This window comes from Saccostrea echinata, unplaced genomic scaffold, assembly GCF_033153115.1.
Source record: "Saccostrea echinata isolate AGI-Se365-2 ecotype Australia unplaced genomic scaffold, CSIRO_AGI_Sech_v1 ptg000056l, whole genome shotgun sequence".
Taxonomy (NCBI): Eukaryota; Metazoa; Mollusca; class Bivalvia; order Ostreida; family Ostreidae; genus Saccostrea; species Saccostrea echinata.
The window spans coordinates 15747981-15772163 of NW_026889805.1; the positions used below are offsets into that span (position 1 = coordinate 15747981).

Sequence of the window (24183 nt, forward strand, 5' to 3'; positions counted from 1 at the left end):
CCGAATCCGCTATCGCTTGAGAAGCGATAGCGGATTCGGGACATCTAATTTTAATTAGATTGAATTGCTTTAAAAATGTATTTCTTATCATAATGTACCAGAGCACAAGTTTCGAACTTGTGTTTTAAATATCATTTTTTTCTTTATTTTATGGACAAAGCAGAAGTGTGAATGACGAGCAATAAAGGAGATGGGTGAACATGACGAACGATAAGCCTATAGTGTGACAAACATGAAGATGAAAAATTAAATTTCAATTATATCAAAATTTTCCTTGATATTTCGTCTAACATTAAAATATACTTTATGTAAAATCTCTACAATTTGCAAAAATCCCTCAAAGATCGAAAATATTTGCCTGTGAAATATTAGACACACAATAAAGCGGGCAAAAAGAGTCATTTTCGCATACTATAACACTATTTTTCGATATGAGTGGGTCTTCGCTCCACCTTTTTGAAAGTTAATCCTCAAAGTTTGCATACAAATATACATTTTTTGGTTACCAAAAATATGGAGCAATGACCCACTATACCTTAAAAATATACTTTTATGACATAACATTCGCATCTTTTCGAGAAATACTTGAAGTCCATTAAATCAAGGGTCATATCACAAACATGATTTAAATGCCACTGTTCGTCAGGACTTGTGTAGTCTAGTGGTTAGCGTGCTAGTCTCGAAAGAAAATGATACTCAGGATTTTTATTGCTAGGGTTCGAACCCCACGAATACCATTTTTTTAATAAAAGAATAAATTTTGCCGAGAAAATTTTCCTCAGAAAAGTTTTGTTTATCACAATTTCATAAATTTCAATAATGAGAACTTTACTCTAAATATTAAATTCACAAACTGAACATTATTTTTATATTTCTGAAGCTATAGGCTTTCTGCACGCTATGTTCGCCCATCTCCTTTCTCGTGAGAAGTGATGGAAATCCGTGTTTCTCAAGTGGATTTCATTGAAAAGCATTTCATTTTACCCCACAATTTGCTCAGTGCCAATTCTGTTCAATTATAAAATAAAACAAAGTATTGCTGTTTATTTCCAATTTGGTAAAGGTTGATTTGTCAAAGCACAGAATCAAATATGAAACACTGTATAATTATAAATGCAACACAAAGTCTATAGTTAAAAGTTTTGCACGACTTAAATTATTCACCAAATTTAATGTCCACTGAATTATAGGTCAGCAACTGTAGCGAATTTATCTTGGATATCAATGATTTATTCTTGATTTACTTTTATTAGGGAAGTCTTCATTGAAAAGTACTCTATGATAAATGTCGGAGAGGAAAACTTTAAAAATGTCGGAAATGAAAACAAAATGTTGGAAATGTAAAGTTGAATACAGTATTTTTAAAAAATTCCAGAAATGAAATTCAGTCAAAAGAAAATAACAATGTTTGCAGTTTTCTTCATGCAAGTACAAGCCCACTTTGAAAGGTTTACACTGAGGACATGAGGTCACAGATTTTGTAGGTGTATCTAGAATTCAGTTAAGCCCAGTCGTTTGTATGTTAATGTTTGATTCCTAGCGATTACTTTCAGTTTATATAAAAACTCACATTCCTACATTACTTTTTGTGGTCTAGATCAAACAAATTTACCCAAAAAAGAAAAGTGAACTTATGAGAATCACATGAATTACATGTGTTCTGTCATCCTTTTAATTAGACTTGATGCTAAAATTAATTATTTACCATTTAGAGCAATTTATGAAACATTTTATATATATATATATATATATATATATATAGATATATATATATATATAGATATATATATATATATAGATATATATATATATAGATATATATATATATATATATATATATATATATATATATATATATATATATATATATATTATACTTTCATGTAAATTAGTTGAATCTGATTCGTCGAGAAACATTTGTTAAAAAACACTATTACCCGCTGAATAATGAAGCCACGCCCACCAGCGTAGCAACAGTTAACATTGCTTGACGACGGGTGTTTTTCCAAAAAATAGCGACTGCGCAGAATTCATGCGCGCAAGGTTCACTGTTATATGTATTTATATAAAACATTCAGTATAATATAATAAATATTGCATGTAGTTGAGTGTAACATTGAAAATTTTCACCCCTCGAAAACCATTGTCAACCACGGCTGCGCCTCGGTTGACAATGGTTTTCTTGGGGTGAAAATTTTCAATGTTACACTCAACTACATGCAATATTTATATAATATCTCTCTCTATGTAATACACAAGTTTTGTAAACATACAGGAATTGCACTTGGAATCTTCAATACACTGAACACATAAGAATTATTAAGATTTATTGAGACTACACAACCTTGAGTCATGGTCCACATGACTCCAACTACAACAAGGACATGGTCAGTCATTCATAAACCCAGGGAGCCTCACAGGCAGAATAGTTCATAATCTCGTCAGGTTTGAACCACAGATCAATTTCTCGCTTGGCACTTTCTACAGAATCACTACCGTGACATATATTCCTGAAACACAGAAAATCAATGCATGTAATCTTGTACTGATGCACGTAATTATCTGCCATGAAAACTATCTTCAAAGCTTGATAAAATGAAGTTGTCAAGTATTTGTGAGCATAATGGAAAAAAGGCATAATCATTGTATATGCACTATCAAGAACTGAAGTCACTGTCCTGCTACTTAGGTTAAGTTGTGTAGTAGCTTATTTCTGATTTCCTGTTACACTGACCTGCCAACATCAATACAGTAGTCTCCCCTGATTGTTCCTGGATTGGATTCCAAGGGATTAGTTGCTCCAAGCATTTTTCTGCCTGTCTTAACTACATCTTTTCCTTCCCATACCTGTAAATTATTTCTGTACCATTTAAGGTTTTTTATAATTACTTATAATTTAAATTCAAGATCCCTAAATATATTTTAAAAAACATGCTCCAAATAAGAAGTAATTTTTTTTTTATTTCAAACTTTATTCACTAATGGTAATACAACAAATTATTTTTCTTCAATATTGCCTGATTAAATAAATTAGACTTGCCATGGCTACAACTGGTCCACTGGCCATGTAGGTGACCAAGCCTTTGAAGAATCCCTTACTAGACAGATCTGCGTAGTGTTTCTCTAAATGCTCCTTTGATGCCTAAAATATAAATTCATTCAATGTATCATTGTATAGCATTTATAATCAACAGTTCATATGTATGACTATACCTGTCAGTCACCCTGGGAAATAAAGGTTCATGGTTCAAAGCTAAATGTAAAAGTTCTGTCACTATTCCATCAGAATATTTATCAAATCTACTACATCCCCAAGTTTTAAAAACTACCCATTATGATTTACGCATTTTAATAATGTTATACCTCAATGTAGATAGAACGTTCATTGTTAATATGATATTGTCCTACAGACTCGGTTTAACGATAGAATTAGCTCCATGTATTGGCAATGTAGCAAAATAAACATGGGCGATAACTCAAACTCTGTGCATTTACTATGAACAATCCAGAGAGTTCTGAATGTCAACATGGCGTTAAATTTGAAGCGAGGAAAAAACGTTGAGAAAATGAGTTGAATTTTCATATTTATATGGATTATTTTTTAGGTTAAAAGGCATATGGAATCTCAAAAAGGTTTGTTATGATTAATTTGGTGGTTATTTTCAGTGATCCGCTCCGATTTGTACATAGCAAGTATATGGGACATATTCTAACTGTGGTGAGGGCTTGTGCCGAGACACAGTTAGATTATTCTAACTAACCTCAATGTAGAATAAACTTACTAAAAAACTCATTTTTAGCTCACCTCGACGAAGTCGAGATGAGCTTATGCTATACCCCCGGCGTTGGCGTCGGCTTCGGTGTCCCGGTTAAAGTTTTAGGAGCAAGTCCCATTCCCAAGTAACTGTAAGCCCTACCTTGACCAAACTTGCATGGATGATGCATCTAGGGATGGACACTACCACACTTGCTTCGGATGCTGGATATGACCTAGATTTTCCAGATGATTGACCAGGTTAAAGTTTTTGGAGCAGGTCCATTCCCAAGGAATTATAAGCCCTACCTGGACCAAACTTGCATGGATGATGCATCTAGGGATGGACACTACAACACTTGCTTCGGATGCTGGATCTGACCTAGATTTTCCAGATGGGTCACTAGGTTAAAGTTTTTGGAGCAGGTCCATTCCCAAGAAACTATTAGCCCTACCTTGACCAAACTTGCATGGATGATGCATCTGGGGATGGACACTACCACACTTGCTTCAGATGCTGGATCTGACCTAGATTTTCCAGATGAGTGACTAGGTTAAAGTTTTTGGAGCAGGTACCCAATTATAAGCCCTACCTGGACCAAACCTGCATGGATGATGCATCAAAGGAAGGACTCTACCATACTTGCTTCAGATGCTGGATCTGACCTAAATTTTCCAGATGAGTGACTAGATTAAAGGTTTGGGAGCAGGTCTATTCCCAAGTGATTATTTAAGCCTTACCTTGACCAAACTTTCGTGGATAATGCATCTAGGGATGGACGCTACCACACTTGCTTGGGATGCTGGATCTGACCTAGATTTTCCAGATGAGTGACCAGGTTAAAGTTTTTGGAACAGGTCCATTCCCAAGTAACTAAAAGCCCTACCTGGACCAAATTTGCATGGATGATACATCTAGGGATAGACACTACCATATTTGCTTCAGATGCTGGATCTGACCTAGATTTTCCAGATGATTGATCAGGTTAAAGTTTTTTTGGAGCAGGTCCATTCCCAAGTAAATATAAGCCCTACCTGGACCAAACTTGCATGGATGATGCATCTAGGGATGTACACTAACTAACCTGCTTTGGATTCTGGATCTGACCTAGATTTTCCACATGAGTGAATTTTAGCCATATTTTAACCAAATTAGCATGAATGATGATGTATCTAGAGATGGACAGTTCCAGACTTACTTTGGATTCTGAATCTAATATTGATGGATATTAATCTTGGAATGTACACTAACTAGGAAAAAAATATGATGTGAGATTTACCTTACTTATAGATAACATTCGTCGAGGTGAGCTTAGTAATCTTTGATTACCTATGTTTTAATTTCCATCAACAATATCATCATGGAATGCCTTAGATAGAATATCAATAATTTAACTGTTTCTCAGAGACAAGCCCTCACCTCATATCATTAAACCGTGTCTATCTAGGGATCCTTACCTACCGAGATTCAAAATCTAGAGACTGTAATTATTTTAAAAATAGGGAATCTCTCTAAATATTTTCTTATGGTGACAAGAATACAAACTCAATTTTATCTAGAAAGACACACAATTTAATAAAATGCAAGTCTCTTCAAGTCAAATCTATTTAAGGTTAGGCTTTCGGATACTACGGTAATTAACACTCGGTGTTCTTGTATATTTACCAACTTCTTGCATTGTAAAATTAACCAACCTGATAGATATATTTAAAATATATATGCACTGTTTAAGTTTCTTAAAATTTATTTTGGCATTTTGACAATCTCGGGGATAATCCTTAATTTATTCAAAGAGTACAACTCCAGAAAATATGCAAGGAGTCACCGGGAATGTACGATGCGATAATTAAGCGTTTCTGACATATATTTTAATATATTATTGGATATATTATCATGCTTTTCAGTTATAATTTACCTGCATTTGTTTACAGGCAACGAGTTTGTAGCCTCTTTGTTCAAATCTCTTCATAATTTCACCGACAAGTCCTCTTTGGACTCCGTCGGGCTTGACCATAATAAATGAACGTTCGTTGTTGGCAGCCATTTCTGACGAAAAGGAAGAGAAGATAGCAAGCAAGGTCGCGACCATGTGGCTCACTACGTAAAAGGAAGTTGCCGGAGACACCGAAAAATCACGTGGCCGTACACCGGCTAAACTGGTTTATATTTACCATAGGAACCAGTCAATGCCCAAAAATTAGGCCGTACGTTATTATATTCGTATGTATATTATTAAAATTTAGTAAAGCGATGTCAGTGTAGGTGTAGCTAACACATGGAATATATTTTTTTCCATTAAAAAAAAAACCCAGAGACATAAATGTCTCTGAAAAAAAGTGAAAATAGACTCCCTTAACCTATGACTAGAACCAATTAAAGAACAGAAGTTGTCAATTGTAACAAGAAAAATTTCAAGTAAAGAAAACGGTCTTTTTTTTCAGATACAACGGTATATACAGCACAATGTAGAACAATATTTAGAAACTGTATATCGACTACCAATTTGCCATTAAATGAAGTGTAAATTAGCCACTTAGCAAAATAAGTCAATATTTCTGTTTTTCAAATAGGGAATCCCCATTGTTCTGGAAAATTGCCTCCTTGAAACAGAATGAATTTGATATATGTAAAAAGAGACAGGATTTTTCTTCAAAACTGCCATTTCCGATTTTTGTTTCAAAGAGGCATATTTTTGAAAATCACAAAAATCGTATAAAAATTATTATCCACCCGAAATGGAAAATGTGCACATAAAATAGCACATGATACTTCAGTGTCGGAGCTGGTCTAGTGGTAAAGCGTGTGGACTCTTTGCGAAGATTCTTTTACCTGAGAATAGGTTCTGGAATGGCTGGTATATATACATATTTTTTTTTCCTGAATTAAATAATGGAAGTACAATGTAACATCTCTCTTGAGAGAGAAAGAGAGGGGGAGATGTCGTAAAATTAATGAGATATATTTTAAATGCATGCAGAATTAAATTGTTTTCCTTGATATTGTGATCTAAATCAAATAAGACATATATTTAGTGACGATGTCTTAAAAAATAAAGTACTATCATTTTAAATAATTTAATTTTTTCATACTCATTTCGTTTCATTATTGTTCTGTTAATTAGTTGCTCAGATTTGACTTGAAACAACTAAATTGAAATGACTCAATGGAATTTTTTGGATATTGCATCAACAGCGTGATTATTGGACACATTTTTGTATACATATTAAAAAATATTAACGCATGCTGTCTACAGCACATCTTTCAAAATGACGTGCGAGATGCATTTGCCATTAATTGTGCATTTTATCGTTCTAACTTTTCGCGTGCAATATGGCGATAGTGACCATAGATGTGAAAAAAAAGTTTACTATCAGGTCGCCAGTCTATAGGATAGGATAATTTTTATTTAAAGTCGGATAAATCAACAAGATAGGAAACACTATGCATGAAATAAAGGTAAAATGTGAAATGTTTTGTTATAACAAGCTGGACATACTCGCCGTATAAATAAAGTCATCTACGTAGCATTACATATATTTAGAGATAACTCTTCATGCGTCGTGGGTATTAATGTCCTTCTCGATATAGGGAATAATCGCGAGTTTCTGCAACACCCTCTTTACAGATTATTGAGTTTGGAAGCATGCATCAAGACCCCTGTGTACCAGTTTACTGGTTTTGTATTTGTATCTATTGTATTGTCAATGTAACCTTACTTGTCGCGTTAGAGAGAGAGAGAGAGAGAGTTATCATCAATGCTTTCTTCTGCTTTCAATGCTTTACTTGAAATTAAGTATCATGTACAATGTAATTAACTTTTTTTTTAATTTTTCCTGGTCTTGTAATTAACTAACTGTACCCTTAACAGGTAACGTTATACATTCAATTGATCTTTCATGCATAGTTTCATCGATACATTAGTATAACATTAAGCCAAGAATATTATAGAGAAATTAATCGAGTTACTCTTTATCAAAATCTCCCCATACCTGATCTCAAGACCATAAACTGAGAACAGACTTTTAAAGTCAAAATTCCAGATTTGTATAACGTAAAATAATTCTGAAAAGGAACAAAATTTTCATAATGCATTTCTAAATCAATCAAAGTTGCAGCTTTTTAAAACTTTTTTTTTTAAATGAAAATTAAGATAGATAAAATCTAGATTTTGACCTCTATTTAAAAATCTATTAATTTTCAATTTATGGTTTTCAGGCCAGAGGTCAATATTGTAGACAGGCATTTTGTGCAATTTCACATTCAATATTCTCGTAGTTTAAATATCTTCATTTCATTTGTTGATTTTAAAACAAATATAACAATAAAAGAAACGCCACAAAAGAAAAAATGTCATTTCGATCAGAATCGACGATAATTTGTCTTTTTCCAACTAAAAGGAAGAGATGATGAAAAAATCATTATTTGAAATCTTTTATCAAATAAATATATTTAATGTCATTATTTTAATTTTTATTTAACCAAAATATTCCATATATATACTTTCACTGGCATGTAACGTTAAACAGTTTCATTGTCACTTTTGAGTTTGACACTCTGGAAATGTTTTGATGGTCATACAGCAATATATACTGGGGACATTCTGATCGCTGCATGTGACTGTCTAGTGAAACACAAGACTGATATTTAAGTTCTCCTGATCACCATTTTATTTTGTCACTTCATTAAAAAATCCTTCATTTAATGCCGTGAACTATTCGATCTACTCACATTGATCCTGCTACACGGAAGCGGAAATCGATCTCCCTTTCCGCTTCTCATCCGGCTCATGTGTGTTTCGTGATTGTGCAAACGAATTGAAACATTATTTAATTCTTGTTCCGAAAGTGTTTTCTGTTTTTTCGCACAATCACTCTCTTCACTTGACGACTTACTGGACAGGCTTTGGCGTAGAGCTGGTGCGCTTTTGGGATGGTTTAACCTTGTGACTATTTCCTCTATTCCCTCCTGGTCAAGCTCTCTAAATGCCGGGGCTCGTGGAACGACATACTCCCCTCGAGAATTCGCATCGAACAGCCTTCTTCTCATTCGCCTCTGCAACGCTTCGGACTTCTGTTCCTCTTTTTCCTTCGTCCTGAGACTGAAGGTGCGCGTCACTTTGGCGATTTTATGTTTACCAAAGGGCTCCGGACCTCCATAAATGTGGCGTATGTTTAGATCAGTTATTCTCTTATTTGTCAACCAAAAACCAGCCATTTTCCAAAACAGAGCACCTGGAAAAGTTGTTTTACATTGGGCGTCTAACAACAATTAAGCTCTTTCGATTGTTACGAACAACGTTGATTTATGCTGTATATGATGTGATGCAAACCGTGCAAAAACATAATTAGTGTAAGTAGATTTAAATTTCTTAATCACATAAAATAAAAACACTCCGTTCCTTTTGTTTATTTAATCTATTATAATGCGGTCACTTAAAACTGTACAAACGATTAAAGGGACAAGCAAGAGAACTGTAGCTGACAAAATGACATAGAATTAAAGTTTAGATGTTTTTGTTTTAGCATGGCAAGTCAGAAAAAAATTAAAACGTGTTTAAAGAATTTCACACATCAGTAAACTATAGTTGTGTATTCAACACTATTCAAGACTCGTGTAAATTTGACACCCCCTCCTTTCAAATTCACAGATTCAAGACCGACCCTAAATACAGCCTGTCATTAGATACAATAGATACTGTTCTCTAGATTAATTAAGAGATTTCAAACACGACTAAAGACAACGATAACACGATATAGTATACAATAGCAAGAGTACTAACATCAGATACAATATCTACTGACATATAACGATAGGCTGAAGGGCTACCCAAAGCTACAGAGTATCAATGCGTTCAGACCAGAATGATCATTAGTACTTAACCAAAGAAAAAGAATCGCCTTCTGTGACCGCCTTATCCAAGGCGTGGAATCTCTCTACGAGACTTTGCAAGTACTAATGGTTTTGGATGTTACCCAATTTACTGCATACCACAACAAAAATGTACATGATCGAAGAAATCTCCGTCTTTGTATAAGTCTACTTTCTGGAAGAGTGACCGGTGCAATTCTTTGAACAAATTTTTAATGGACACTTGATTTTGAATTTGTGTAGCATTGAAAATGCTTTAAAGGTTTTTCCTTTCCAGTTGCTAGAATGATGTTACATTAAACATGTAATAATTTATATATAATATAATAATTCATTTATTGCAGTAATTAATGTATTTGAAAACATTACAACTTTCATTTCAAACATAAAAAGTATTTAAATGATACACCCGTCCTTGAAGTCACTTGGATTAAATAATATTTTTCCGCACAGACTATATGCATGCACATTGCGTTAAACTTGATTTACTTTGGCTCATGAGAATAAAATAGTTTAGAATGTATATCCACGAAAACAACAGTTTAAGAAGTACATGTACTTCCTTTATAAAAACATCACTGCGTCTTTTTGCATACATGTACAACGTTAGTTACTCAAACAAAATCAATATGCATACAATGTTTAAATCTGACGCAACACTTGGGTTGATCAGAAGATTTGATTACATGAATACAATTGCACTTGCTAACAGTCTTAATGATAGATTAACACGTGTATAAATGACGTTCTTCTTTGCCTTGATAGCAAAATCCCTCAAGGAAAAGTTTTCTTGGTCTTGTATGTAATGACTTAAATTATTGATCCAATACTTTTGATAATTTTAAATTACCACAAAATACAATTCTTTTTCAGTGGTGAAGATTCCATTTCTTGATTATCTCTGAGTAGTCCGTTCTGTGAGCTGGAGCACTGGTGGCGCGTTCTAGCGCACTGCGTCTTCGCGGCGGAGGTAGCCTGACTCCTCGACTGCTTCTCACTCGACTCATGTAGGTCTCGTGACAGTGCAAACGAGTAGAAATATTACTCACTTCTCTCTCCGTAACTGGTTTTGCTGACTTCGCTCTCTTCTCTTCCCTCTCAATTTTCGATTTGTCCGAATGATGGCAGATTGTAGCAGTTTTTGGTCGATTTAATCTTGTGACAATTTCATTCACTGAATCATGGTTAACTTCATTAAAAGCTGGAGCTTTCGGGACTACAAATTCACCTCTAGAGTTCCTGTCAAACAGGTGTCTCATGGTTCTCTTTCGCATAGCTTCAACCCTCTCCTCTTCTTTTTCTTTACATCTAAGATAAAACGTCTTTGATTCACGAGGCGAGTTCATTTTCAAGGGTTTCAGTCCACCATAAATGTTTCTGATGCCATAAGCAGTGATTTGATTGTTTGATAGATAAAACCCCGCCATCGTTTCCTTTACCACAGTGGAACGGTTCCCGGATTCTGTCACTAGTTATCCGGAGCCACATTAGCGTCTTCTTGAGACATGTGACGTCCAGATCTAATTTCCCTTAGAAAGTTTCCAAGTTGGTCTAATATCTAACCTACTTAGTTCTTTGTTCTGACTTAAAATAACAAAAAACCATTTTTTGTTATCTGGTATATTCAATCGTTAACCACAAGGCGCCCCCTATTGTAAAAATTAAATGCTCAGTAGTTCACACCAAACAAATCATCTACTGCGTTTATTTTGGATATAAGGCCCCGTGTCCAGAAATATAAATCAAAATATAAATATTTTTGACATGGTCGTTATTTTGAAAAACTAACATAATAATCTCAGCAATCCTTTTATGATACTGATTACTTAGAAGCTTACAGCATGGTTCTAATATTCTGGATATATTTATCTTAGAATATCATCTTAACATACGACATAACGATAGCGTATTGTCTCTCATAATGTGCAGTAAAAACTTAACATCAATAAGGAATAACATGGTTGTATGAAAATATATGGCTGTGCCCCCCTTCTGAAATTGTTTCCTACGGGCCTGAATAATAAAGCCACGGTACAGTTTTCCTCTCCCCTTGGCCATTTTAGAAGTCCAGGGACATACTTACCCTTGTTCTAAACGTATATCATTTGAAATCTCTTTCCTAAATGCCCGAGTACTAGTATTCCTTCTTAATTAAGAATCGAAATGTTTTTGTAAAATTGGAGATCGTCTTCCAACAATTGTCGGAATTTCCGTGGGTAACTATTGCACCCCTTTATTAGCAGACCTTTTTTATATTCATATGAAGCAAAATTTATTCCAAAATTTATACTGTACATGAGAAGAAGAAAACACTTGCTGTGGCCTTCAACTCGACATTTAGATATATCGACGACGTATTATCAATTAACAACAGTTACTACCATTCTAATGTAGACTCGATATATTCCAATGAACTTAAAATAAAAGATACCACGGAGTCTGACATATCTGTTTCATATCTGGATATTTTAATAGAAAAAGACATTAATGATATATAACCTAACAACAAAACTCTATGATAAACGTGATGACTTCAACTTTTCTATCGTCAACTTCCCTTATATACTTATGTAGCAATATACCCTTATTACCTGCATATTGAGTTTATGTCTCCCAGTTGATTCGATACACAAGGGCTTTTAAAACGAGGTAAACTATTAACAAACAAGTTGATGAAACAAGGATATCAACAGTCTCTTCTGAAGTCAATGTTTCGAAAGTTCTATGGTCGATACAATGACCTTGTCAGCAAATACAATCTATCATTAAGTCGAATGCTGACTGAAGTTTTTCATACTAATTGTCAGGTCATTACTTACACACGGATTTTTCCGTTTTACCGATCATGACAAAGAGCACACGGCGGGTGTGGCCGGTCGACAGGGGATGCTTACTCCTCTATGGCACCTGATCCCACTTCTTATGCTTTTAGAGGTCTGTGTTTCCTCTGCTCCCGATTTGTATTGTTTCAATGGACTTTTGAGGTTGATTACTTCGTTATCTCCATATTTTATTATTGTATTAACAGTAAAGAAACACTGTGATTTCCGCTTTTGAATTTATTATCCTAAGTTGAATAGCTGTATAATCAAAGATACTTATCCCCTACCAAGAATAGATCAATCACTGGATCAGTTGAGTTATTACTCTCCACTCCAGATCTTTGCTCAGGATATCGGGAAGTAAATTAACACTGAATGGAAAGTGTCCTGGTAGGCCTTCACTGGTACATCTGCCTTGTATACGTTAGCAAATCTTAGAAAGGTATTTTATAGGCTTAAAAAACAGGCCTTCAACTCAAAGCGAAAAAATGATGCTTGATTGCAAAGAAAATGGCATACCTTGGACATGTATATCGACCGCCCCAGAAAAGATAGCAGCAGTAACAGTGGCCGCTCTCAACAAATATCACTAAGGAGCGCTTATTTCTTGGACTATGAAATGTTGTTCTGAAATATAAAAGCCTCGGCTAACGCCTCGGCCTTTATATTTCAGACAACATTTCTCGACCTCGGAGGTTATCCTGCAACATTCACGATAACGCGGACTTTATTTCTTAAACATACCACAGAATGAGTAGAGCTCTGGTATCTCTCTGGTATGCGTGACCGAATTTAATTTTATGTAGAGACCTACAGTTCCAGAGCTAGTGATTTCGTTCATAGTCGAAAGATAGAGAAACAGGGGTCAATTAAGCCCTATCTATTCATTTCGTATCACAACGGCGCGCCATAGTAAGAGACCTTCTCAGAAGTATTTAAAAATGAGTTCCCTTTTAAACAAAGTCGTGATTATTACAGGTTAGTATATTTTATATACATTTGATTTAGAAGAAATATTTATAGCTGTACAAACTGCATTATGTGTTTGTCACCGAAGCATGCGGAGACGCCTCAATTATTGATTTTGAACTCGACTTTTGTTTTGTTTCTGCGAAAATCCCAGTTTCAGAAAGAATGATAATTGATGATATACACTATATACCTTGTTGCAAAATTAATTATTTTACCATGAACCTTAATAACTCTATCAGTCTTTCACTCTGTGGGACTCTAAACCTTTATCAGAGATCATATTGTATAAATCCAGAGGCGAATTCTATGAGACGCCGTTTGAGTATTTTTGAGGTATTTCCTGATATCAATGTGGAGGTTAAAAAAATATTTTCAAATATTATCTTAACGGATTTAAAATACATGCTATATAAGTTATCGTATTAATTTTATCACAATAGATATATCAAATATTTCACTATTTTACATTTTTTTATACAACAGGTGCTAGTTCAGGAATAGGAGCTGCTACTGCTCTTGAATTTGCAAAAACTGGTGCAAAGTTGGTTTTGGCCGCAAGGAATGTAGAGAGACTTAACGATGTAGCCAGTCAGTGTTCAGCAAAGGGGCTACCACAGGATAAGGCATGTATATTAATTGGGAAGAATTAATTGACACTGTTTGGAGTATTGTCATGTTCTAAATTTTGAATTTACCGGGTGGGAGTAAATACAAAATTTAGAACATGACAAGTTGTCATGAAAAAGGTTAAAATAACAAATAGTGATCGATCTCAAAAATCCTACAATACATATCTGTAAACAGGGCATAAAACACTGACCCAGGTGCCTAGGAGGATTACCGGTAAGCATCCCCTATTGTCCGGTCACACCCGCCGCCGTGAGCCCGTGTATTGATCAGGTAGACGGAATATTCCGTTGTCAAATTTAGTATAAAAACATAGTGGTATGAAATATTTTAAGTCATATACGGTACAAATTTTTATGCACCAGATGCGCATTTCGACAAATTATGTCTCATCAGTGATGCTCATGCCTAAACGTTGGAAATCCGAAATATTTAAATAAAAACGACTCTGAAGAACTGAAAAAGGGTGCCAAAGACTGGAGCCAAATAGTTGAAGGATCATAGCTATGCTTGAGGGAGATAATCCTTAATTTTGAAATAAATTTCTAAATTTTACCACAGCAATTAAATATATATCTGTATTTTCAAGCTAGTACCGATGTACTTAGCTACTGGGCTGTAGAGACCCTTGGGAACTAAAAGTCCACCAGCAGAGGCCTCGACCCAGGGGTCATAATGTAAATCATATACGGTACCAATTTTCATGCACCAGATGCGCATTTTGACAATTATGTCTCTTCAGTGATGCTCATGCCGAAACGTTGGGAATCCGAAATATTTAAATTAAAAAAAACTTTTGTCAGTCAAAATACGACCTAATGATAGGTTATTTTAGGGTTTGTTTTTGGCAGCAGTTCCATTTCTGGCTGTGTAATGTAACTTAAGTCCCTACTGCACCAATTTTCTTGATCGAATGCTACCTTCTAACAATCCTGTTGTTGTCCTGCAAATGATCTATATATTATAAATGCTTTATAAAGGCGTATACATGAGTATGAACTAATCATCTAATGCATTCTCAAAATTACAAATCCGTAATGCATCTCTTGAACGGGGAGTCTTCACCTAAGACATTCCAACAAATCTCGAAACTACATAATAATAATATACATATTCCTTCTTCTACGTACATATGTACACGAAAAAGTGATCGTGGCATAATGAAGGTATTCTCCTGATTCGATTATCTATCTAGTGCTGTATAATATCGTCAAATCTAATTGTTTCTGAATTGCACACATTAATCTTTTTTTTTTTAAAATAATCACTTTCTTGTGAACTTCCCTTAACTTATCATTTCTTCTTGATTTTATTTTTATTTCTTTTGCAGATATTTGTAAAAGGTTGTGATATCACAGACGAAGAAAACTTGAAAAGTTTGATTGATTCAACAGTGAAAAAATACGGTCAAATCGACGTACTGGTAAGTCAACGAAACTTGAACATGATAAGTTAAGAATTCCCCTTTTCTGTGAAAAATGAACTATTATCAATTCTGTGCAAACTTGATGTTAAAAAGTTGGCCGGTATTGATACTATTGGTCAAAATCTAAAACCAACTCCGCCAGCCAAATACAAATCAATCACTCATTAATCAAGTTTAATATTTCAACTGAGATTTTCAAAAAGAATTAAAATTTGCAAAAATAACACCCATATACAAGAAAGGAGACAGTCTGGACCCTAGTAATTACATGTACAGGATTATATCCATTCTCTCCACATTGAAAAAAAAACCTGTAGCTAATCATATCCATAGTTTTTTTGGTCAACTTTTATGCAAATCACAATCGGGATTCAGAAAATTACTTTCGTCCCAACTTGTTCTTACTAAACTAACTGATGAATTCATGGATACAAGCTATGGATAATAATAAATTTGTCTGTTTCACCTTACTCGATTTTAGTAAGAACTTTCAGGTAGTGAATCATGATATTCTGATTAAAAAATACTTACTTACTTAGGCCAGGCCTGTCGTTTCATGGGGAACTTAGGTCATCAACGACAGTGCTCCAACAAAATCGATTATGGGCTGCTTTTGCTGCGTCGTGCCATGTCATTAATTCTGTTAATTCTGCCTCTCACTCACGCCTCCAAGTGGTTTCTCTCTTTCTCTTGCCCTGCGGATTCCAGGTCAGGGCCTGGCGTGTGGTGCTGGATGGTGGCTTTTTTAGGGTGAGTCCAATCCAGCACCACTTCCTCTATCTGATTTGTACGTCCAATGGTTCCTGCCCTGCTCTCTTCCATAGTTCTTCATTTATGATCCTTTCAGGCCAACGGATGTTGAAGATGCGCCTGAGATAGGTGTTGTAAAATGTCTTGATCTTCTGCAGGGTCATTCTGTACGTCGTTGCTCCATACAGTAAGACGGAATCAACATTTTAGGATCCGAAATTTGGTAGTAATGCGGATGTTCTTTGATCCCCAGATGTTCTTTAGCGTGGTTAATGCAGCTCTTACCTTGCCGATTCTTGACTTGATGATACGGTCTGTGCCACCCTGTTTGTCCACTACACTCCCCAGATAGATGAAGGACTCAACTTCTTTGATGGGCTCAAAATCAACTGTGACTGGTATTTGGACAGTGCTGTTGATCTTCATCAATTCTGTTTTCTTCAAGCTGATCTTGAGTCCCGTTCTTGCTGATGTTGTTGCAAGGTGAGTTGTTTTGTCCTGCATCTGACTGTGATTGTGCGAAAGGAGAGCTAGGTCATCGGCAAAGTCGAGATCGTCGAGTTGCGTCAGGAGTGTCCACTGTGTACCATTGTTCCTGCCTTATGTGGCACTCCTCATAATCCAGTCAGTAACCAAAAGGAAGAGGATTGGTGTCAGAAAACATCCTCAACGAACTCCTGTCTTGACCTCAAAACTCTCGGCCATCTGGCCAGCGTGAGCAACCCAGCATGTCATGGCTCAATGAAGTTGAAAAAAAGGGGGAAATCTCACTCTAGTGATTGTTCAGTGATAATGCGCAGGCTGTCTATCTGGTCAGCACATGATATGTTGCGTCTAAAAGAAGCCTGCTGGTCACGAAGCTTTGGGTCCACAACCTGTTTCCTCCTCTCGAGAAGGATACTGTTGAGGACCTTGCCAGGCACTGTCAGGAGCATAATCCCCCGGTAGTTACTGCAGTCCCTCAGATCTCCCTTCTTAGGCAGCTTAATGAGGATGCCTTCTTTCCATTCCTCCGGATTATTCTCCTTCTTGAAGAGTTTGTGCAAGATGTTAACAGCTGTCTCTGTATCAGATTTGGTGGCTTCTGCTGATATTTCGTCAGGCCCCGCCGCTTTTCAATTCTTAAGTGTGGTAATTACTCTCCTGATCTCTGTCTTTGTTGGCTTGTCGCAGTCGATCGGGAGGTTTGTATCGGCTGGTTGTATGTCTGGAGGGTGGTGTTTCTTGTTTTGGTCTATTTAGTAGCTCTCCAAAGTAATCTACCCGCCTCTTCAATTGCTTTTCTGTTGTTGTGAGAGGGTTCCCGTTCTTGTCCTTCACTGGCTTGTCTGTCTGCTTGTTGAAGAGCTTCTTTGCGACCACATATTGTTTGGCCAGATTGTCAATGTGATCCTGTGTATCTTTCTTGATGCTTTTCTTAACTTCTTTATCTGTGGCCATGTAGTCCTCTTGAACTTTTGCCTTTGCTACTCTTGTGCGGCTTGTATTCAGTGCCGCTTTCTTTCTTCCTTACATCCACTTTCCTCATGGTATCAACAGAGATCAACTCTTTGTGTTGAGCCTTTCTTCTGCAGAACAGACCTCAAAATTTAGAAGTGGGATCAGGTGCCATCATGGAGGAGTAAGAAAACCCCGGAAAACGTCAGTCAACATTTGACTCAATGATAGGTTGTATATGCTGACAAGATCATTGTCCCGACCGTAAAACTTGCGAAATTATGACTTCAAATGAGACTGTTGATATCCTTGTTTCATCAACTTGTTTGTCAATAGCTTGTCTCATTTTAGAAAATTGTCCATACGTAGAACATGCTCTTGCGTACCGAAGCAACTGAGAGACATAAACCCCATATGCAGGTGATAAAGGTATATTGCTACATTAGTAAGGGAAGTTGACGATTGAAAAGTTGAAGTCATCACGTTTATCATAAAGCCTTGTTGCTAGGTTACCATTAACGTCTTTTTCTAGTAAAATATCTATATATGAAACAGAAGTGTCAGAATCTGTGGTATCTTTTATTTCAAGCTCACTGGGATATACCGAGTCGACATATGAATGAAAGTAACTGTTGTTAATTGATAATACGTCGTCGATATATCTAAATGTCTAGTTGAAGGCCACAGCAAGTGTTTTCTTCTTCTCATGTAGTAGAAGTTTCTGAATAAATTCTGCTTCATATGAATGCAAAAATAGGTCTGCTAATAAGAGGGCGCAATTGGTACCCATGGGAATTCCCACAGATTGATGGAAGACCTGAGCTTCAAAAACTACATAGATATTGTCAATCAGAAACTCAAGCATCTTTTTAATATCAACTTCAGAGTACTTGTGTGTACAACCATAGTGCTTTTTAACAAAATAATTTTGCAAATGATCAATGACAAGGTAAGTATATTTACGAGTTCCATTTTTGTTGAAAAAGCAGCTGTCTATGATGTCAAAAAGCTTGGATTTCAATTTATCGTGGGGAATTGGTTGCATACAGTGTTGAATAGTCGTACGTTTTGATGCTATTGATTTTTGTAAAATTTTGTGATTTCAAATTTTCAAAAGTTCTTTGGGACTTTTAAATATCCTCATCTGATTTACACCACTTCTCGAATATACTGTTGTACAGTACTCTTGAAGTTTCTCCTTCATTACAGTAAATATTTTAGTGAGGAGTAAAGAAAGAGGCTTGGTAGAGCATTTACTGGAACCCGCTATGTATCTTTGTTTGTAAGGATTTGTGTCTCACCACATTTTCTTGATGTGCTGCCATTGAGTATCGATGTTGTTATCATTTTTTCTAGCTGGTCTTGTAGCAGCTAGAATCTGTTGGACTGGCTAAAGTAGAATGCTGTCCCCACTTCCTTTGTTTTAAGGACACTCACGTTGTACCTTGTCATCATGTTTGTCATGTTGTTAAACTTCTTGAGGCGTAGTCTTACTGCCATTATCAGAAGATGGTGGTCTGATGAAATGTCGTCTCATCACCCTGACGTCTTTTCATGCTCTTCGAAATTTCTTGTTGATGCAAACATGTCCGATCTGATTCTCTGTAACATGGTCAGGGGATCTCTTGTGGCCTTGTGAATCCGATCCGTTTACAGTATTAGAGAAGATGCTTTCTCCTATTAAAGCTGGTTAAGGGAGCATATTCATCATATAGCTCAGTCCTTGTGTACCCATGACTTCAGTGTAGGTAGTGTTATAAGCTCCGATCTTTGCATTGAAGTAATGTCATATCTCTCTTCCCTCCTTTATCCAAGATTGCCTGTAGTTGCTGGTAAAGGGGGCCATTCTTTTCATCATCAGCGTCATTGGTGGGGGCATATATGGATGATGTTCAATTTTACTTGCTTTTCTTGGTGTTGAACTTGGCTGTTATTATCCGGAAGTTCACAGGTTCCCTTCCGAGAAGAGCGCGTTGTACCTCAAGGGACAGCCTCAGGCGTACGGTGGGTGGGGTGGGGGGCTCCCTCCGCGGTGCATGTCCTGAATACAACAGTGATTAACAGTGATTAAAAAATTACATTGCTCCAAAGCTTTGCAATGGTTTTACTTATATTTAAACTGTAGATTTAATTCAGTATCCACCTTGGTAACATAAAACCTGAACAGTTAGTCACAGTGGGAGTGCCACAGGGATCAATTCTAGGTTCACTTTTCTGTTTATTTTACATTAATGATCTCCCATTTTTTGTTGAAATTCAAATATTGACTTATTTTTCGATGGTGCTACTTTATACATTTTAGACAGTGCAAAATATGTTATCTGACTTAAACAATATAGAAACATACACAGGTCTCAGGGCTTTGAAGCGTCAATTTTCTGTCTGTGCCATAACGCTTACAAAAACGTGAGAGATTCCTCGACTCAGAAATTGTCTTTGACCTGTGGGTGGGATATGACCCATAGTGATAGAGACAAGGTCGAGGTCACGGTTAAGAAGTGTAAAATTCCTATCAACGTCATAACTTAATGCAGGAATTAGTAAAATATGCATAACCATTAATGATGCCCTTTTATTGTTTTTGACCGTACCAAGGACAATTGGACAAATTGAGATTTCACTTGGAAAAAGTCTAGGCTGCATTGAATGGGAAAAAATTAAATCAGAGAGTGCCTACATTCAGGGTTTGAAATGCATCTTTTTATCAGTGTAATAAGGAATTAACCGAATTACTTTTAAAATAATTTTTTATATAAATTCTCAAATGCTTTAAGAAAATGCCTTACTATAATCAATTAAAATTGCAGGTCAATAATGCTGGCAGTGGTAAGTACGTCCCTTTTCTCGAGACGTCGACGGAAGTGTTCGATGATATCTTCAACATCAATGTTCGGGCACCGTTCTTACTGACACAATTGTGCATCCCACACTTGAAGACTACACAAGGTGCTAAAATAATGCTGACATTCTTTTGGAAGAACATTTTATTAATTATTTATTTTGGTAAAAGATGAAATGGTATTAAATGTATATTAACTTCACAGGGTGTGTTGTGAATGTTTCCAGTATTTCTGGACAAAGATCAGTAAGTTAACAATTTGAATCTTTTTGTATACCAAAATAGAAATAATGTTCAACATCTTATTAAGCATTTGTACTATTGTATGTTATAAATTCTGAACTATTTGGAACCACATTAAATGTCCTTTTCCCTTTAGTTTCCGCTGGCAATGTCATACTGTATGAGTAAAGCAGCTTTGGACCACTTTACCAGGACTCTGGCTATTGGTCAGTTAATTTTGCTAGCTTTTTCTCCTATTACCAGTTTCATCCGTTCGCTTTATTTCCATCACAAAATACCCCCTATTTTACAGATTTGGCCAAGGAAAAGGTTCGGGTCAATTCCGTCAAGTAAGTTTAAAAACGGAGAAAATGAAATCGATTTTGGGTTTGAATTTTGCAGTGATCTGTTGGAAAAGTTCATATGAATTATATATTTTTATTTTTTTATGTTTCTTGCAAACTACAAATTCAATGTTATTTGTTCTATTTCAGTCCTGGAGTTGTAATAACGGAATTTCAGAGGCGAGCAGGAATGACAGAGGAAGCTTACAATAAGGTCAGAAGATGATATTTCGCATGTTGGGTCAATTAAGTGAATTTAAATTGACCCATCTTTCTTTAAAACCTATCAACCACAGAGAAATGAATCTCGAACTAAATTGTGAAATTCGTACTGATATTATGGCCTTTGAATTTCACTTTGAATAATATACCATAGTCTGCAGTTGTTGTGATACAGTGAGTTTGTGACATATGAAAATGTGTTAATGTAGGGTAAACCACGCAATGACTGGGGGTATTAATAAATTTATAAGTGATTGCGTGTCTTCTGTATATGACATAGCTTTTGGTTTGGTGTACAAGACAAAGTTTTTTGTATTGATATGGTCCTTTTTCCTGATTTTCCATTCCGCTTTCAACGAACTTAAAATTTTACCTCTTTTAACTGGACAAGGTGATTTGTTTGATAAAAATATTATAGTCTGTTTGACAACATGACACTGATTTGCTGATTAAAACTTTCGAAAAGCGTTTTTTGGGAAAAGAAGTTCCAACTGAATATTTTAAAGACCAGTTTCTGGCTTGTATCTCGAGAAAGGGTTTCTCCCCATTTGCCGGGCAAGGAATTTCACTGCATTTCTAATCAAATATATTTAAAAAAAACTTTTGTAGACAAAAGTTTCAATCTACCATCTAGATAAGTTCCCGTCCAGTCTCAATACAAATGATTTAATACCTGTTGATCTTTACTAGAGAGAATTTCAATCTGTCAGTCAAACACCTACAGTCTGCTAAACTAGGAATTAAATTTAATTGCCTTAGCAACACTCCATTTGATTTAATATTAAACTAGAAACCAGATAACTTTTTAAATAAGTGAACAATAAAGCAAATCAAAGATTTTAAGATTTTAGTAGAAAAAACCTTTACCATAAATTAATGCTTTTATTTAATGAAATTAAAATCCATTTAGTATTTAGAAAAGCAGAAGGAATTACAGCCACTGACAGCAGCCATAGAACCAGAAGAGGTTGCCAAGGTGATCCTGTTTCTAGCCTCGGACCAGTCATCCTCGGTCACGGGAGAACTTATATTTGTGGATGGAGGGCGTCATGCCAAGGCGCCTGTATAAGGAAACAGTGCCATAAACTATGAATAACTGATAATACAATGTATTATCAAAATTTCAATTACATTCTTTGTGTTGTAATCAGAATCAAATATGTATGATTGATGGCGTCTTCAGTAATTTGACCTTAACTATATTTAGCTTACATTTGTATTGCTGGCAATAGGATGATGTAATGAGATTGTAATAACGTTAATATATGTATTGTTTTCGAGGCAGTTGATTTCTTAGGGGGGGGGGGGGTTCTTATTAACACCTTTAAACTTCGCATATAGTAAACATTGTTATAAACAGCCAATGAAAAGTTATTAATAAAGTATTACATCATTTTCTTTGACTTAACTTTGTTTTCTTTGTGTTTACATCATTTGTGGCCATCGCTGTAAGAGATACAGCAAAAATCGTCATAACAGGAAAAAAAATATAAGTTTGCTTGCAAGCACATCCATTCCTTTTACTTCTAGGCATAGTTTGTACCAAATTCCATTACCATGATTATTTACTGACATCTGAGTGTGGCATGGGCGTTAAAAATAATAGCGTTGTCCCAAGACTTCAACTGCACTCGATCATTATATCTCGTGGGTTTTCAGATTTTGTAGCTTTAGTGTTAACCTTACGAATTTGCAACCTCAGCAATTATTAACAAGAGGCCCATGGGCCACATCGCTCACCTGAGTAGCTTTGGCCATGCTGTTCTTTACCAGATTTCCCCCCTTTTAATATACCTATTGTGGCCCCGCCCTACCCCCGGGGGTCCTGATTTGAACAATTTAGAATCTACACTACCTCAGGATGCATCCAAATAAGTTTCAGCTTTATTGGTCCAGTGGTTCTTGAAAAGAAGACTTTTAAAGATTTTTCTTATATATTTCATTGTAAAACTTGGATTCCCTATTGTGGCTCCGCCCTACCCCCGGGGGTCATGATTTGAACAATGGATGCTTCCACTTAAGTTTAGCTTTTCTGGCCCAGTGGTTCTTGAGAAGAAGATTTTAAAAGATTTTTCCTATATATTTCAATGTTAAACTTGGATTCCCTATTGTGGCCCCGCCCTACCCCCCGGGGGTCATGATTTGAACAATTTAGAATCTACACTACCCCAGGATGCTTCCATATAAGTTTCAGCTTTTCTGGCCCAGTGGTTCTTGAGAAGAAGATTTGTAAAGCTTTTTCTTATGTATTTCAATGTAAAACTTGGATTCCCTATTGTGGCCCCGCCCTACTCCCGAGGGTCATGATTTGAACAATTTAGAATCTACACTACCCCAGGATGTTTCCATATAAGTTTAAGTATTTCTGGCCCAGTGGTTCTTGAGAGGAAAATTTTTAAGATTTTTGCTATATATTTCAATGTAAAATTTGGATTCCATATTGTGGCCCCGCCCTACCCCAGGGGGTCATGATTTGAACAATTTAGAATCTACACTATCCCAGGATGCTTCCACATAAGTTTCAGTATTTCTGGCCAAGTGGTTCTTGAGAAGAAGATTTTTTAATGACCCCACCTTATTTTTGTCTTTTCTTGATTATCTCCCCTTGTAAGAGGACTTGGCCCTTTATTTTAACAATTTGTACTCCCCTCAACCCAAGGATACTTTGTACCAAGTTTGGTTAAAATTGGCTTAGTGGTTCTTGAGAAGAAGTTGAAAATGTGAAAAGTTTACAGACGGACGGACGGACGACGGACAACGGGTGATCAGAAAAGCTCACCTGAGCTTTCAGCTCAGGTGAGCTAATGATATGTTCGCCCACAGAATTATATTCCCACGAATTGAATTTTCGGCATCCTATCAAATGAAAACGATTTCGCAGCATTGTTATTACCAGTGG

General features: G+C 35.9%; 3 protein-coding genes across 3 annotated transcripts; 1 reads left to right on the plus strand and 2 right to left on the minus strand.

Annotated features, from left to right (window-relative positions):
- Positions 1-2314: 2314 nt before the first annotated feature.
- LOC133173052 (nucleoside diphosphate kinase B-like) lies at positions 2315-5875 on the minus strand. The gene is made up of 4 exons (XM_061307963.1): positions 5671-5875; positions 3041-3142; positions 2735-2847; positions 2315-2510 (listed from the first exon to the last, which is right to left on the minus strand). The coding sequence occupies exons 1-4, from the start codon at positions 5842-5844 to the stop codon at positions 2393-2395; spliced, it is 507 nt and encodes a 168-aa protein (XP_061163947.1). The 5' UTR covers positions 5845-5875; the 3' UTR covers positions 2315-2392.
- Positions 5876-8453: 2578 nt separating this feature from the next.
- LOC133173051 (uncharacterized) lies at positions 8454-9001 on the minus strand. Its single transcript, XM_061307962.1, has one exon. The coding sequence runs from the start codon at positions 8967-8969 to the stop codon at positions 8454-8456; it is 516 nt and encodes a 171-aa protein (XP_061163946.1). The 5' UTR covers positions 8970-9001.
- A 4322-nt stretch (positions 9002-13323) lies between these two features.
- On the plus strand, positions 13324-22680 carry LOC133173048 (3-oxoacyl-[acyl-carrier-protein] reductase FabG-like). Its single transcript, XM_061307959.1, has 9 exons — positions 13324-13423; positions 13901-14040; positions 15375-15467; positions 20465-20603; positions 20702-20742; positions 20876-20945; positions 21032-21068; positions 21213-21276; positions 22195-22680. The coding sequence occupies exons 1-9, from the start codon at positions 13387-13389 to the stop codon at positions 22351-22353; spliced, it is 780 nt and encodes a 259-aa protein (XP_061163943.1). The 5' UTR covers positions 13324-13386; the 3' UTR covers positions 22354-22680.
- Positions 22681-24183: the final 1503 nt, after the last annotated feature.

Excerpts from the sequence above, each read along its gene's own strand:
- LOC133173051 (XM_061307962.1), bottom strand. The coding sequence starts at position 8,969 with ATGGCTGGTTTTTGGTTGACAAATAAGAGAATAACTGATCTAAACATA.
- LOC133173052 (XM_061307963.1), bottom strand. The coding sequence starts at position 5,844 with ATGGTCGCGACCTTGCTTGCTATCTTCTCTTCCTTTTCGTCAGAAATG. Across the intron at positions 3,143-5,670 it reads TTGCCTGTAAACAAATGCAG|GCATCAAAGGAGCATTTAGA; the intron begins GTAAATTATAAC and ends TTTATATTTTAG. Across the intron at positions 2,511-2,734 it reads TACTGTATTGATGTTGGCAG|GAATATATGTCACGGTAGTG; the intron begins GTCAGTGTAACA and ends TCTGTGTTTCAG.
- LOC133173048 (XM_061307959.1), top strand. The coding sequence starts at position 13,387 with ATGAGTTCCCTTTTAAACAAAGTCGTGATTATTACAG. Across the intron at positions 14,041-15,374 it reads AGGGGCTACCACAGGATAAG|ATATTTGTAAAAGGTTGTGA; the intron begins GCATGTATATTA and ends TTTCTTTTGCAG. Across the intron at positions 21,069-21,212 it reads GTTCGGGTCAATTCCGTCAA|TCCTGGAGTTGTAATAACGG; the intron begins GTAAGTTTAAAA and ends GTTCTATTTCAG.